The sequence below is a fragment of the Drosophila tropicalis genome, unplaced genomic scaffold (genome assembly GCF_018151085.1).
Source record: "Drosophila tropicalis isolate 14030-0801.00 unplaced genomic scaffold, ASM1815108v1 contig_859, whole genome shotgun sequence".
NCBI classification, from domain to species: domain Eukaryota; kingdom Metazoa; phylum Arthropoda; class Insecta; order Diptera; family Drosophilidae; genus Drosophila; species Drosophila tropicalis.
The window spans coordinates 9,270,662-9,287,918 of record NW_027173353.1 but is presented as its reverse complement, the minus strand read 5'-3'; the positions used below and the strand labels follow the sequence as shown (position 1 = coordinate 9,287,918).

Here is a 17,257-nt window from a genome sequence, read left to right as displayed (position 1 = left end):
AACATGTAAGTGGTAACCAAAAGCACTTAGTATGAAATAAGTTTTTAGCGTAAAGGGCCCATAAATTGATTTATTATAGTGACGATGACCTGGCTAAATGCTTAATGTTGAACTTCCGTGAAGTAGCCCGTAGCCAGTACCTCGTGTAATATATCAATTAACGTTTTATTTATCTATTTCTATAGATTTTTATGCTGTCTCATAGGAATGGAAACGATAACTTTCCCCAACTCTCCCATCCCCCCATGTAATGTAAAGAAGCTTCAAGATAATGTGCAATAATGAGCATCATGTAATGCCAGACGCGTTCAATTCAAAGAGATAGTTGCCAGCTGCAACAAACAGACATGGGGCCAACTGCAACATTTTGCGACAACAAATTAACATTTTTCACAAAAAACAAGGAGGGAGAAAAAACTATCATGACATGTGCTGGCACTTTTGGGAAAATTACGTACATACATATTTCAAATGCAGGCACAAAACTTTACGCGTAATTACGGATCAACAGCAAAGAGAAATAAAATAAATACAAAAAAGGCAAACGACAAAAAAAATATATATTATAAAAGAGAGAAATAAAACAAACCGCTGGCAAATCGCATTCGTTGCGCAGTTGACAGTTATAAAATGGAAAGGTTATCTAAATTGTTGTGGAACAAACTAAAAAAAAAAAACCAGACAAATAAACAAACACACAACAAGCATGCAGCAGCCTCAAATGCATTGCCCGGCAGCAAATGAAAGTGGCTGCCATTAGTTGATGTTGCTGCTACTGGCCACAGAGGGCCACAGTGAGACTTCTGTCTTAGACATTGACTGATGGTATGGCAGACCACTGTGTGGCACGCAGAGCTTAAGCACAACGCTGACCAGGCAACTATGATGACAATGATGATGGCCACAATGACGACGACGACGACGAAGATAGGACGAGGACCTCCTGATGTTGCCACTGATACTAATGTTTGACCACTGTAAAAAACAATGATGATGATGGCCATGAAGATGCCGATGACAGGGCAGCATTTAACAAGTGTCTAGCAATTGGATAACTAAATATTGCCCATTAAGTGTATGGAAAACTGAATTAGTATAGAAGTAGAGACTAGTTTTAAATAGAAAATGATGAAAATTAGTGTCGACTATGCTTGTAAGTGTTATAATTACTGATGGCTTATAAACAAAATAAAATACATTTAAATTTATATGATTATCGACCACTTTCGTGAATAATAATCGATGATTATTGATTTTTATTTGTCATCCCAGTGATTCCAGATTCTTTTACTAGAAATGTATCTCTAGGATCCAAAACACTTTATCTTAAAAGCAAAAAAGCCTTTAATCAATTTAAATTCAATATGTAAGCACCTTAAAGATGTTCGAATTTACCAAATTTAGTAGATGTGCATGTGATTATCAAGCTGGCACTTAAATTTCAAACTGGGTTGATACAAATAAGATTGCCATTTCTCGATCTCACATTTCCAATGTGACTTTAAGTTGAATTTAAACCATTTCAATAAGCCAATTCAGAATGAAGAGAGACTCTCCATTTCTTGGTTGAAATATGCTAATCTCCTAGCCACAAAAACAAAAAAACAAAAAAACACCAAACACGAAACCTTGGTCTATTCACATTTTAAGTGCTCTCTCACACACTGGCAGGGATTTGCCTTTTGGCTGTGGCTTCTGCTGTTTATTTTGTATGCTAGCAGGGATTTTTTATGATTCAAGGCGAGAGGTCAGTGCAGGGATAGAGAGAGAGAGAAAAGGAGAGAGAAAGAGAGACAGAGCGAGAGGAATAGAGAGTTGAAATTCTATGGAATTTCACAGTTTTCACATATTAAATTTGTATTTTCCTACTTTTAGTATTCCCTCTGAAGCTCGAGCCTGTGTTGACAGACTCTGATGAGCAGGGATTGGCCCCCCGCTAACCCTTCCGACTACCACCATCTCTACGGATCTTACTTTCTGTGTTGTTGCATGCATAAATGAAATTCACTTTTACCCAAGACCAAGCCGAAAGCCTACACTTTTGCAGCAGGTCAGGTTTTTCGCCAAAATGTTGATAGGTAGGAGAAGTAAGCTTCAACGGGAATGCGTTGCGAACTGGTTTGCTTTTGCCATGTTGCAGCTGGTAAAATTTGTTTACAATAATACTGTTTGCAACATCCGACAGAGTGTAAGTGCACTTTGGGTGTGCGTTGTGTGTGTGTGTGGACTTTTACTTTCAATTTACGAATCTTGGATATAAAATGGGGTGGGGACACTCATTAGCCAGCTTTCAGCTGAAATTCCCTTGCTTGGCATTAAATTCGTAGCACTAATAGGAAACCAAGAAGTCTCTGCCCATGCCAATGTTTGGTTGGGTTGTCTTTCCTTTTTTTGTTTTTTGCCAAACTATGCTTTTGATGGCCTGATAAACTTTCTCTGCGAATAACTTTGCCCAACACATAAAATAAGAGGCCAGAGCCCAGTTAAAGATGCTGCTGCTCTGGGGTTTTGGCTACTCATAAGAAACTTTTTGTTTCAACTTTTGCTATGTGTGAGTGTGTTTTTTTTTTTTTTTTTTGGCAACTACAAGTGGCAAAGTCTTGAGCAAGATTTTGAAGTATGCTTGAGTGTGCTGTCTTCAAACATGTCTTCCACCTTCGAGAGTCTACAGTTTGCTGTTTTTTTTTTTTTGGCCAGCACTAATACGATTTTGGCAGTTGGCAGTTCATTGTAGGAAAAGTGGGAAGAAATTGGCATGGAAATGTGTTTGCATTTGAATGAAATTGGAAAATAGAGAGCTGCAAAAGTTGAGTAATTTGAGCTCAGTTAGTTTCCCCTTTTGCTGGTCAGCATGTTAGAAACGTGCCACAGCAAGCATTGGGGCGTCAAAGTGGCCCAAACAACCAGAAGAAGTAGGAGACTGCAATGATACTTCAACAATGTAGTCCAAAAAAAGGGAACAATGCAAGACAACGACAAGTCAACCAGTCAGCCAGCCAGCCAACCAACCAGTCAAGAGCCGAACGGAGAACAAAGCAATAAAAGGCCCGAGAAGTGGGTTGTTATTATGGGGAGACTAGCTTCATGGCAAGCCAAAGCCAAAGCCAAGCCAAGGCAAGTCCAAGCCATGTCATGCTGCAGAATGGTAATGGAAATGGGAAAATGTCTGGCAAATGTAGAGGAAATGCATCGTTTGCTGGTTGCAACCAATGCGCATATGCTTGACACGGAAAATACACACAATGTCGTTGCATACTAATGTCGAAGCCAAAAAGACAAGAGGAAATAAACTTCATACACACATGCACATATAAATGTTAATAAAAATTACTTTCTTGCCTTTCAAAATGACATTCAACCCACCCGCCCCGCAGTCAATCTCTACAAACAAAAAAGAAAAAACTAAACCAAACCAAAAAACCACAAACAAACCCACACACACAATAAACGAACTGAGCCCACGTTAGCAACTAGCCAAGTTAATACTCATATCTCTGCAGTAGCTGAGATTTTAGAGCATCATCATCATCATCATCATGAATGCAAGTGGGCGTTGCATGTAAAATTAACCTGCAATTATCGTAAGATAATATAAGCTTTAGGACGATTCCATCGATCTCTATTTGTTTGCTTTTATTTTTATGGACTATAATACACTTTTTTGTAGTCAGGCGGAGTCAAAGCGAAACCAGTTTAGGCCCAGTCAATTGCTATAAATAAATTGTGTTTCGAAGCGCATAACGACTGAATAAAACTCTATCTTTCACTGCATTATGAACTTTGTTCCTATTGGCAGTGTAATAACTGACTTACTGCCTTTTAGACTAATTTGAAATCAATTTGGTAAAACTTTCGATGAAAAGTAAATGCCATAAACTTTGTCAGCAAACTCAGCACAAAACTATTTTAGACCTCTCAATGTTGAATCAATTATAGAAAACTATCTAATGGATAACTTTTCAAAGTATTTATGCCAGAATTGAAAATTGCTTAAATTATAATTGCCACTTGGCACCACTTTTGCTTATGCATCATACATGATGAAAAAGGGGGATTGATAAGGTTTTCTCTATAGACTTTGAAACTCTTTCGTAAAGTCAATATACCCCAAATATTTTATTTAAACAATTGACATGATAAATGCAATTTAAGCTTATTTGATATGTATTCCCCACAACATTCGGCCAGCTGCTTTATAAACAATTCAATAATATACAAAAATTTTAGACAGTTGTTGTTGCTGACTTACATTTTCAGCCAATAGCCACAAACGACAACATCAAAACAAACAACAAAAAAATAAAGCCCACCACATTTGGACAGTCAAAAACAATAACAAGTCAACAATAACAGTTAAGCTCGATGGGCGTGAGCTATAGAAAGGGGGTTGGCTGGGAGGGGGGTTACCACTTCAAGGCAGCTGATGCCAAGTAGCAGCAATAACATCTCGCAACCCAAAAGATGACTATTGGTCGACAATTGCAAAATAAAAATAACAATAAGAACAATATATATTCGCAAAGTTGGCACTCGGTCAACGAGTTGGCTGCGTTTCCGTTGACCGATTTCTGAATCATCGAAATACTTTTGCCTGATTGAGATCAGCCTCATTTTGTCGCCGTTGGTTCACAGAGATTTTGTTTTTCCGTCAACATTCTCAACGAAAAGTTCTCAGCTAATTTTGGCCATAGACAAAGCCAAAAGTTGTCGGCATCTATTGACGAACTTGTTGGGGTCAGAATTAAGTTTTTTCAACTTGTTTTTGTTTTTGTTTTTGTATTTGCCAGCTCAATTGCGCTTTTTTTAATGTGATTTAACCAATTTGGCAATTGTCGAAATCAGAGAGCGTTAATTTGTCTATAATTATTCCAGCTACGCTAGAGACAATGATTTAGAATTCAATTACTGACCAAAACGGACTGAAATGTTGAATTTCTGACATATTATGGGTCGACAGCCCATAGTACCTCAGGGTCCGAGCCAGTCAATTCTTTTCTATTCCATGTCATAGTCTAAGATGTAAAGATGTAAGGAGATACTTCGAAAACTGACCACTTACAAGACTAACAAAGTTGAGGATTTTTAGAAATTTTTGTATATTTTTGCACAATTTTGAATTCATTTTAATTAATGCCATGAAAGTTAATTTGGTTTTTATTTTCAGACATTAAACACCTTTTCCATGGACTTAATTCGGCATTCACTTGCTTTCATCCTCATCTCATCATCATATTCTCATCATTTGAGAAGATGTCGACGATGATGGTGAAGATGTTGATGGTGATGGTCTCGTTAAATTACAGTTAACCTAATTTGCATTTGACTTGATTAAAGTCGACGTTTTGCCAGCTAAAGCTAAAGTTTTATCTCTGCCCAGACATCTGACCAAATGTCAATCCCTCAAAACAGATTCCAAAATTGAGACTCGACTATCATCTGTCAAGCAATTTTTGTTATTTTGCGGCATCTGTTTTCATTTTGATTAAAATGCAAATACACACGTCAAACAAATAATAAGCAAAGCGGGCGAAAATATTGTTATTAAGCTTAATAACTGACACTATTTGATTTTTTGCATTAATTATAATAAATTAAACTAGAAAGAAAATCTACAAAAAAGGTAAATAAATGTGAACCGGAAACAGATACAACACCCAGTGAAGTTTCTATACTCTTAAATGTATATGTCATAATCAAAAGTTTCAGTCATTAAGGCCACTTGCATAATCGTTGGTCGATCCAACAAGATCTCTCACTTGAAAACCCAACTAGTAGTAGTTTTAGTGAACATTCTAAACTGAATACCCATTGTACTCTGAGCAAGAGCATTAAAGAACAACCCGGGTTAAATCTCGTTCAACGGAAACGGAGAAATGAAAAAAACGTGCCAAAAGGAACTTGGTGAAATGATAATGATAAATGTATAAAGCCAACAAGGGTGGGCGTAACTTGGGGGTCAGGCGCCAACTGAATGAATATTTATGAATGATTAATGAAAGACAGACTGACCAAAGGGAAAGCGAGAGGGGGGAAAGCTTCAATTTCCTCACCGTTTGCCCATTTCACTAAAACGTGCCGCACTTTACAGACACACACAAAAATCTACTTTGGGTACGGCACATTGACCAAATATTTAGATCTAAAGCCCCATAAATAAATCCAGAATATAACGTACCCATGTTTAATGTTTACTTTACTTTTTTTTTTTGCTTCATTCTTCAGATAAGCGCTTGAAAGTTAGCTCATTTGGTCTTATCGCATGCGCGATGACAAAAGACCCGAACAGAATGAAAATGATCATCAACCTGGCACTTAAAATGTAGTTTGTACCCGTTGGAATGGAAAAAAAAACGTTGAAAAAAAAGCATTTTCATGTCTCTTGTCAGTCAAGAGTCAGTCACATTTGTGTATGTATGTACTTGTGTACAGCAATGTGCTAATTAAATTCAACCAGCCCCTCCACTTTTTAGTCAGTCGAAAAAATAATATGAAAACATGATAATAGTACATTAAGTGGTAGAACAAATACTTGTTCATGTTTTAAGCATTTTGCCTGCAATTAAGTAAACAATTGGAGACTAAGTTAATGTAAAGTAAATCATGTCAGATCTATTCAAAACAAATATCAAATATCAAATGCTCAAACAAGTTGAGAATTACAACTAAATAAAGAGAGAGAAAAGGTTTTCAATCCACAAAAACTAAAACAAAACTTGCAATAGAAAATCTTCTTTAACCAAAACACTTTCTTTCATAGGAAAATCGTGAAAACGAGAACTCTTTGTTTGAGATGAGATTTTTTTGTTGTTTTTATTTCATGTATTATGGTTACTATTTATGGGCTTGGGAAACGCCCTCGAAACGTTTCACACCTACAAGATAAATAGTTATAATAGACGACTTCAATTGTTTTCTGTGTAAGGTGTTAGTCATCTTGAGATATTGTTGCAATGGAATCCATAGCCAGTCATAACAATCTTGCATTCTCACAAGTCAAGTGGCAAAATGAGCCAATTTCGAGAATTATTTTGCATATGGCCACAGTGGAAAGAACCTTTATTATAGTTGGCAGAGAATAACAAAAACATTTCAAATCTGAGACGTGCATAAGAATTAAGCTGAACTTATAGCTGGCATGCCAAGTTCAAGAAGAAAAAAAAAGCAAACAAGACAAGTTGAAAACAACAAAAAAACACGCTTACACAGAAGATACATATATATGTATGTATATGTAGTCACAAGGCACATAAAAGTATAAAAGTCGTCTTAAGTATCTGCCAGAAATGAACCCGAAGGTTCGTATGGCATCTGCGGTAGAGGTGGAGGTGGAGGTAGAAGGAGATGAAGGTGGCAGTGGAGTTGTTGTGTGGGAGTGGGAGTGCATCAGAGACGCGTGAGCTGTGTGTATAATATGGGTCTTTAACTCGAGTCAAACGAACAGATACAAATACAGACAAAGACACACACACACACACATACACACACAAGAAAGAAACAAATACAAGTATTGCGGAGGGAAAGATGAAAGTATATATAAATGTTCCACCTTGACGGTGACGATGACGATGTTCGCTGGTTCGTTCGTTCGTTCTTTTGTTCCCCTACTGGGCTTGGCCATAATTAAATTTACAAACCGTTAAAATAATCCCCGGAGCCGGCAGTCAGTATTTTCTTCTGGGCAATCATTAAGTTGCATTTTGCAAGAATACTACAACAATCACTTAGCCTAGGTACTTGCATGCACATCGTTCGTTGTTCTATTTCTTTTTACCTTTGGAGTTTGAGATACTTTTGTATCTAGTTATGGGGTTGGCGCAGTTAGTTGCTCTTCGTAAATTGATTTGGTAAACTTGGCAAGGAAATTTCCAATTTCGCCAATTTCGTTTTGGATGTGTTCGTTGTTTGGGGTCGGTCGTTGGCTGCTGCTGCTTCTGCTATTTTGCATATCTATATTAACCGAATCACGATTACGTTTACGCCTCGCGTTGCGTGCGGTATCTGTCAGACACTATTCGAATTTAAGTATATACTTTTGATATAAAAAACAGACACAACAAAATTCGAAATACTTTTAGTGTGTGGCACAGGTAGAAATATACGAATCTTAAACCGGCAATCTCATCGCACTCTCAGACACACAATCACACAAGCACGACAGAGATGGCAATAGATATACATATGTATAAAGCCGAATGGCCCTTTATATTATTATATGTACGTATGCGACGGCGACGACGGCGACGTTCGCTCGACTCAAGATACGTTCGTTGACTGAAGTCGACACTGGCATTGTGTCTGGTCTGGCCGTCGATCGTTGAGATTGGATTGAAAGCAACAAGTTGAACAGCAATTGAAAGAGAGTTGTATAAACTGGGCCCAAAGTCCGGCTCTCTTGCCTCTCAGCTGGTCGCTGCTTGAGTTGCCAGAACTGCCAGTAGCTACCTGTTGCGGCGCCCTTCTCACATTATCATTAACCAGAATGTGCGACGAACGCGTCGCGGCGGCGTTGTTTGCCAGTTGCCTGCTATCATTTTAATTACGTATGAGAAAACGGAGTCGCCGTCTCACATTGTGTTCCTGGTCGTGCAAAGGTTTTCTTTCGCGTGAAATTTGCAAATTTCCAAACTGACATTCTAAGCCCATTTTTTTTTTTTTTTTTAGCAACCATTTCGAATTGCCTCTGTAAAGCATATTAACTTAGTGAGAAATTTTGCTACGAGCTCTAAAAAAAAATATGAAAAATACATTTTTTTTTAATCTATGATTAATTCATAAGTCAAGTTAAATTAAAGAAAGTAAACTATAAAAACTATCAAACCATGGAAGGTCCAGGGCAAAAGTCTGATGGATCTGAAAACCCCGAAATATATGAATTTTGAGTAGTTTTTTCTACCTTTTTCAACTGTCGCCCAACTTGTTCATCCCCTCAAAATTGGACACTTCTACATCGTGAATACTAGAGTAGAGTATACCCGATCAGAATATAGTTGTTTCTAAAGACGTTTAACGAATAGATTAGGTCTCTTTTTGAGGTTTAAAATTTAAATTGGGGCTATTTAGATAAGGGAAGACCACAAGCACTTCATTTATAGTGACCTATAAAACTCTTGTATTTAAAATTAAATTTGAGTAGCCGAAAAGAAAGTCTAATATTTTACTTAGGTCAAGAAATCTCTTGAATTCTCTTGAGAATTAATGCAGAGTATGCGAATAGTCAACAGATTTGGTAGTTTGTTTGTCTGGGAATGAATTTATGGGGTGTGGATTTTCACAAGGCTTAAGGAATTTAAAGTGCAGTTAAGTATGTACAACAACGAATAGAACATGAAATTGTTGCTGCTCTTGATGGCCAGACAACATGCATCTATGTATGTATGTATAGCCTAGAGTAGTTCGTCTGACAAATAACATAATTGTTAAATGACATTTTATAAGTAAATTTAATTACGATTTGCCATGCATAAGCATTTTGGGAATATCCAGAGAACAATGCAGAATTACCCTAAGGCATTTGCTTGTGTTATTATAATTTGTGTTGTGGCCACAAGTGGCAAAATATTTATCATGTCGATGGCATTAATTAAACCTGCCGCTAGCCTTGGCAACCAGCCAGCGCATAGCAAATGTTGCCTTAGATACATTTCCAGAGTATAATATGCATATGAATTGCAGCAGCTGCTTTGATTCGCAGTATGTGAATATGTTAATTATATGCTGTATGCTTTTAGGCGCATTGAGCTTAACTGGAATCAGAAGAGAACACTGCGAAAAACAAAACTTAAATCTAATGTCAATCTGTGTAACTGTCTGTGTGTGTGTGCTCGACAATGGAAGGTGAAAGAGATCTTTGGGCCCACCCCGTGTCCGCTCCAGCCGGCTAATGAGCCGACCTCAAGCTCTCAACGTGGGCGTTAAGCGGTCCAATTAAAGTGGATGATGACAGCAAGCATAAAGAGCAAAAAACAAAATACAAAAATCCACCAACGAAAAGGAAAGATGTAGGCAAAAAAGTAATAAACGTGGCATGGCGACGAGTTGCCAAAGCCCCTACTGTGGTAGTTACAGCTGACTGGGCAAAAGTTTGTAGTTCATTTTGTTGGATCCCTCTGACTTAAACTGGGTGAGAGACAGAATGACATCAAGTGCCAGAGATGAGAGTGGGGAGATGGAAAGTGGAAACGGGGGGGAGGCACGGTAGCCCGTGTAGCCTAGCAGCAAAATTATAATTAAAAGTAATCAACAACATTTGCAAGTGAAATGTGCAAAGCAAAAGCAACAGAAACAGGAACAACTTTCCATCAAACAGATGAAAGATGTAGTGTGTTTCGTTCTCTTCCTCTCTCTCTTCGCCTCACTTTGCCATAATAAACTGGCACCTCATCTAAAAACAAACTCAAACTTAACCAAACCAAACCAAGACGGAAAATAAACTTCACTCAAAAGACAAAAGAATGCTACAAAACATTTCAGATAAACATTTTAATTAAGTTTACCATTGCTCTTTGGCAGCCAATCTTGTACGAATGTGTGTTCCATTAGCTATTTTAATTTACTTAAGCAAGTTTGTATTAACATTACCAGAACATCAATAAGAGGCAGGTGAGTGAATGTTTCTATCTATTTCTCCCTGTGTGTGTGTGTGTGTGTGTGTGGGGTGGGTGAGCGGAAATGAGGGAAATTCTATTTGAAAGCTGCCATTGTGGCACAGTGAGATCAGATCAATTAGTAATCTTTAAATCTTCATCCAATAGATGGAGCTTGAGCCAAATTTTGGATATCAAATAAAATGACAAAGTACTGCAATCGCTTATGGAAATGCTACAAATATTAATCTTAGTTAAATCAGAAATAGTGTTGATAGCACATTTCCCATAAGTTTCATCTTTTATTTAGTTGCAAAATGTCAGAAAAACCATAAATTTTAATATAGTTAGCACCATTCCATTAAATGAATCCCTAGAAGAAAAAAATACTTGATTTAAAGCCCATTTAGGTAGACCATTAGGAAATTCTTCTTTCAATAAAATATAGGTACATAAATCAGCACTCTGCATTTTGCACATTTGGTTTACTTCACTTGAAATGAATTTTTGTGAGTTTTCTTTACGTTTATACATTTTCGAAAATTGCTCACGGTACACATTCATCTTTAAGCTCATTAAGTCCATGTGCAAAAACTAGCAGAAAGCATAGAAAACGTTAACTTGGGCACTTTCTGCCATGGAGGAAGGGGAAAGGTAAAACTTATCAGGATACATGCAGCTGGCTGCTGCTATCCCTGTTGGGTGGAAAAAAGGGAAATGAAAGAATAAATGGAAACTTGTGAGCACGTAAGTGTGTAAGAGGCCATCTACACTTTCTTTCCATCTTCAATTTGTATGATATCAATGCACTAATGGCAACATTTCGCACACATGTGTGCACTTCTTGACGATGATATCAAAATGTTGTCTAAAGATTTGCACATTAATTGCCAGTGTCTGGCGTTGCTAAGGGTTTCGAATAAAAATGTCGACTGTTTTTGGCCACCACCGCAAGGCTTGATTTTGAGTGTAATTAGCAAATATGCTAGACCAATTAGTATGGATTATTTTGCCTTGATTTCAAATGACAATGGAAAGAGCAGAAAATAAAGAAATACATTACCATTTCTAAGTGCTTAGCTTTATTTACTCATTAAACAAATGGGTTTTCAAAATTAATTTTCTTTTACTTTAACGAGCAAGGACTATTCGTAACAGCCATTCCGATTTATCAGTACAATTCAATTCACGACAATTGTAATGTGGATGGGGTATCCATTATTAAAAGTTTTCCTCGACTTAATGCCAATATACAAACAATACACAATCACGTTTGACACTCTCTCCCTCTACCCTGGCTCCCCAGGACCAGCCAAGCCTTCTAAATGAATGGCCGGTGTCGTTATGAGGGCATCATTTGTTGTCACAATGTTGAAACGATGCCGCCTACTATCGTAGATGGAGATGAAGGATACGCTTCATATACATAGACATGCACACCACACGTATGTATGTATATGTGGGTTTCCTTTATTCGATTAGACGCCGTCCCCGGCTGAGCTCCGCTCTGCTCCGTGGTGGCTTTCCAATGGTGTTTTTCAATTTAGCTATTTCCGTTACGACGGTGGCCAAAACATGATTAAGCAATCAGAGACGGCCAAAAGGCGAACGACAACACACTTCAACTAAGTAAATGAGCAGCAAAATAAAAAGTAAATGCCAAGTGCCTGGAATTTATGGCCACATTATTTTAACTGACCAACCAACTTAATAGAATCATTTATGTGTTTTTGATACTACAAAAGGAAACGGCGGCTTGCGCGAGTCTTAGCTCGTATGGACTATCAAATTTATGTAAAGAATTTGATAACTTCATTTGACTTGGAGCCAGTTCCGTGGAGCTAATTTTAAACTGGGTGTTCTGATTGACATCGTGAGTTAATAAACTACATTTCCAAGAAACAATGAAGTTTCGTGGAATTCGCATTTATTTATAGCGGAAATTAGCCCTCTAAAATATGCAATAGACAATTGATCAATTCACTTTAAAAACTAAAACGAATTTTAAATTTAAAGCCCTTCTGAAGAATTTTTTTAAACTTACTTTTTCATTTACTGATGAAAATTCGCCATAATAGACGTTACTTTTGATATAAGTTGCTATCAAATTGAATTGCTAAGATTACAAAATTTTATTTGTCAAACAGTCGTATACGTAATATTTCATAAAAGTATAATCAAAATCATTTAAACTCTTTGATGTCAGCAATAAGAGTTTAATAGCTGATGACTTTTTATATTCACACTAGGACAAAGTACATATACATATGTACTTATTCGGCATCTCTCGCTCTGGTTGCTTATTGAAACTTTCGTAACCATTTATTCCGATTGCTTATTGATGAGCTGCCATTAATTCAGAGTGCATCATCGCGATTGCATTTGGAAAAGTGCCTAAATTAAGTACCACTTAAATTACAAGCAATAAGAAGCACATTAATTAATTATGCAGCCGGATGACACACTGAAATCGATCGATTTGATGCCATAAATTATACATTGACCTAATCAAACAAGTAACCGATATGGGAAGGATAAAGACAATTTTCAAATTTCTACATTTATTTTTAGAATAATCAATAAGTTAAGAATTTATTTAGTTAGATAAGCAGAAAAGGGAATTGTTTTTTCGACTGGACCCACAATTTTTAATCAAGGAATCAAAAAGAAGTAAATTTAAAGAAAAAGCTGAGAAAAAAGTGTGAAAGACAGTTTGAGTAAACAGAAGAGTGAAAGGCATTGAGGAGCAATAAGGAAGAGATGTTTTGGGAGATCGAGGTAATGGGAGTGAGAGAGAACTAAAGAACTTCCTCATGCCAAGTCACATAGAAGAAGCAGGAAGAAGAGAGGATTATTGAGGGGGCGTTGCTTAGGTCACCCAAAGCCATTATTTTGTCTTGTTTAATATTTTCAATTTTGTAGATGAATCAAATCACAAAGAGAGCAATAATCAAAGAGAAATCAACCAATGGCGGACAACCAGGTAAGTAAATGGTAAACAATGTATTCGTCACTTATAATTAAAAAGAAATAACTCTACATGAAATACTGAAATGTTATCATTGTCTGTCCACAGTTTATGTCTCTTTTTTATTGGCAACATAAAAAACTTGTTCACACTTTTCAATTTCCAAGCGGCCCAAAAGTTTATGGGTTGGTTTTTTTGTTTAAAAGTATCTGAAAGTTGTTGGCCGCCTTGCTTATGGGATAAACTGAACATTGTATTCTGTATTGTATTCTCAAATCAATATGTCCTTTTCATTATATTGATTTAGGCATAGAATGACGCCTTACCCCCATAACTGTAAGCTTATAAGCCCAAGCTACTCTGTCATTCAAAACAAAAAAAGAAAAAAGAAACGAAAGTGAGGAAAAAACAAATAATACTTGTCTAAAAAGGAAAAGCGTGTAGGTGAGGAATTGTCACGCGAATGGAGCGAGGAGGGAAAAGTGTATTACGTTCAATAAAATTGATTTCAATTTTGTGGCAGCAAAACCAGCGTGACAATCGAAAATGCTTTCCTCGAATGCCCAAGCGGCGCAATAAGAAGAGTTTCCCTTCTTTGTATAAACTGAAATTCGGGCAGTCGCCTAAAGAATCGAGTTTGTCAGCTTGATTTCGAACGGAGAAAAGCCATATCAAATTTAACGCTTCTGGCAAAGAAACAAAATGACTAACTGAATCTGCAGCACTTGCGGCAGGTGCGGCAAGTGTGGCAACTGTGTGTGGCAGCAGCATTTGGTATTTTTCATATGGTCATAAATTTTTGCGGTTTGGTACGTGACCTGAGAGCTAGCCAAATTCAAATTGAATTCAGCAGAAACTAACCAAAAAACTTTCATTGAGTGCAGTCAATAAAAAGGTTGTTTCAAGTGCATTAGCATTTTTTGCAAGTTGCAGTAGAGTGGCAAGATTCTCAGGGCATTGTCTGAGGCGAAAACTTTTTTGACACATTTAATTAACAAAAATAAACAGCAAAAAGGAGAGAGAGAGAAAAATGCGTCTCGGGTTGGTCGACTCATTGCCGGGAGTTTTAATTAAACTTGCCTGCTAAGCTAAGCTAAATCAAACAGAATGAAGAGACAGCGAGTAAAAGAGATAGATACAGAGATAGAAAGTTGGCAAGTCGGCAAGTTATAATAGAGTGACTAAGAGTATCGAATAGATGAGTCAATTTACTAAGCTTACAGCCACATATATACATACATATATAAAAATGGAAAGGAATGCAAAAGAAACATATTTTCAGAGCATTTTGTTTCATTTACATTTCACTGGTTGGAATGAATTGTCATTCATACTAAACATTTAAACATTCCAACTTGTATTTAAAATAATTAAGGGATAATTATAAATTGAACGTTGCTACTCACATTATTCTAGTTGCATCACGTTGTCTAACCGATTCATCTCTGTTGAGCACTTCGATTATCATTTTACGTTCACTTTCGGACAAATTCTCCAGGACCTGGGAGGTGGCCACTGCCAGTTCCGGACCCAAAGCATCGATTGTATCGCCAGGTATGCGTTCCGTAGTTGCATCGAAGCCAGTGCCAGATGCAGGACCCACACCCCCCGTCATGTTGGCTGTCATGCTGCTCATATTCAGATTCATGCCCATACCCAGGCCTCCGCCAACGCCTGCAGCAACCCCACCCACATGCCCCATGCCGCCCACCCCACTCATCATACCCATGCCCATATTCATGCCCATGCCCATTCCCATGCCAATGTTACCACCCATGGCTGATGAAGCAGCTCCCGTGGACATTGTGGTGGTCGTCGTGTTGCTGCTGCCGTACTGCATCATGCTGTTGCTGTTGGGTTCACGTTCTCCAGCAGCAGCAGAAGCAGCAGCCACTGCGGCTGCCACCCGATGCTGTTGCTGATGCTGTTTGTTGTTGGCGGTCTGTGTGGGCGTGGGCGGTAGGCGGGCACTGCGTCCACTTGACATGCTACACCGATTTTCCTTTTCAACTACTATTTTCGCTTTTTCGGCACAGTGTGTTGTGTTTGTTATGCGTGTTTGTTTATTTGTTTGTTTGTTTGTTTGTTTGCTCGGTTTGTTTCTATATGTTTTGGTTTCTTTGTATGCAAAATGGCAGATTGGCTTCAATTGAAAATCACGAATTTCCTTATATTTTTGGCCTTGTTCCTTGCTCCTGTTTCTGTTGCTGTGGCTGGCGGTGTTTGTTGCTCTTGGTTTTATAATTTGGTTTTAATTTCAGGCTTTGCAACAGAAAAGTGCTTCATTTTGGATTGAAAAATCAATATCTGAAAGTGGAAAAGCATTTTTGTAATTAAAAATAATGTATTTGTTTTGTACAAAGAACTAGTTAATCAAATATGTGTTTATGCTAAAGTCAATTGCTCTGTATTTTAGGGCTAGGCCAAGGTTAACTTAATTTCCTATGTTTCTAAATATTTGTGATGGATTTTGTGTATCAAAAGAGTGTACATACATGTGAAATTTACTTATTTATTCAATAAATAATTGATTGAAAAATATGTTTTTTGCTTCAATGATTTGCCAAAAACGTTACCAACTACATTTCAATAAGACCGTAATACCCTTTTGATACTGTCATTCAATGTTATTAAATTTCATTCAATTATATTCTCTGCCCTCCCACAGCCAGTCATGTGTACATATATAGCATCTGTAGGATCAAAAAAATTGCATTTTAATGCTTTAAAATGATTAATTAAATTGCCAAACAGTTAACAATATGATGGCTAAGGTTTGTAATGGTTAACTTGCCGGTGGTGTTCATGAATACAAAGTATACATTCATTCATAGTTTAGTTAAGCGAGCAAATATCAGCCCAGAAACCACCCACAACCCCCCAGAACCACCCAACCTCATACCACACCCCCAAAACATACAACTATTCGATATAAATGTCAACAGAGTAGTGAGTAGTAGGGACATACATGTGATTTATGTGTGTTGATAATATGGTATTCATGGTATTGGTGGTTATGGTGGTTGGCCTGGTGGTCCCGGTAGGAGGCGGTGGCTCTACGCTAATGTTTGAGTTTCCATTAAAAGCGAATTACAATGTCAAACAAAGTCCATGGCCGTAAAATCATAGAGGGAAATGTGGAAGCATTGAACATTGGCAAATGCTGTGACAGGCAACCAAATTGAAATACAATAACAGAAACTGACATGTATTTAAAAGCAAATTAATGGTACAATTGTCAAATTTAAGTCAATTGTGTATTTAATGTGATAACCAAAATATTAAAGAGGCGGAATTAACTAAAATCCCCGAATAATAAGGTCAATAAATCAGTTCTCAAATTAAATTGTAGGTAATTGACCATAAAAATGGTAATGACAGCAATGTTTGGAACTCAACTGAATGCCCTTAAATACTTTGTTTGGCATTTTCAAAGGTTTTTTTATATAGTGTTCAGTCTTCAAAATATCAAGTAAGTGTTTCATCTCAAAAAATGAAGAGTGAAAGACCTTGAACTGACATGAAATAAAACTTCTTTGAAAGAGAATATAATGTTAAGACCCTACAAAATATATTAATTACTTGTTAGGCTTAAAAGGAAAATTCAGTAATCTTCGAGGGGTCCATTTTTGTTCAGTTCAAAGATTCGATAGTTTAGCATAAGGATAAAAGTAAATATCAATATTTCGAGGGATGACACAGATTC

The 17,257-nt window shown here is 37.1% G+C and overlaps 1 protein-coding gene across 1 annotated transcript in view; it reads right to left on the bottom strand.

The window, feature by feature from the left end:
• The window catches only part of btsz (bitesize), a 69,321-nt gene that overhangs the window by 38,199 nt on the left and 13,865 nt on the right, over window positions 1-17,257 (bottom strand). The window contains 1 exon segment of the mRNA XM_068298003.1: window positions 14,958-15,858. Within this exon segment, the coding sequence (XP_068154104.1) occupies window positions 14,958-15,538 (581 nt within the window). The 5' untranslated portion in view covers window positions 15,539-15,858.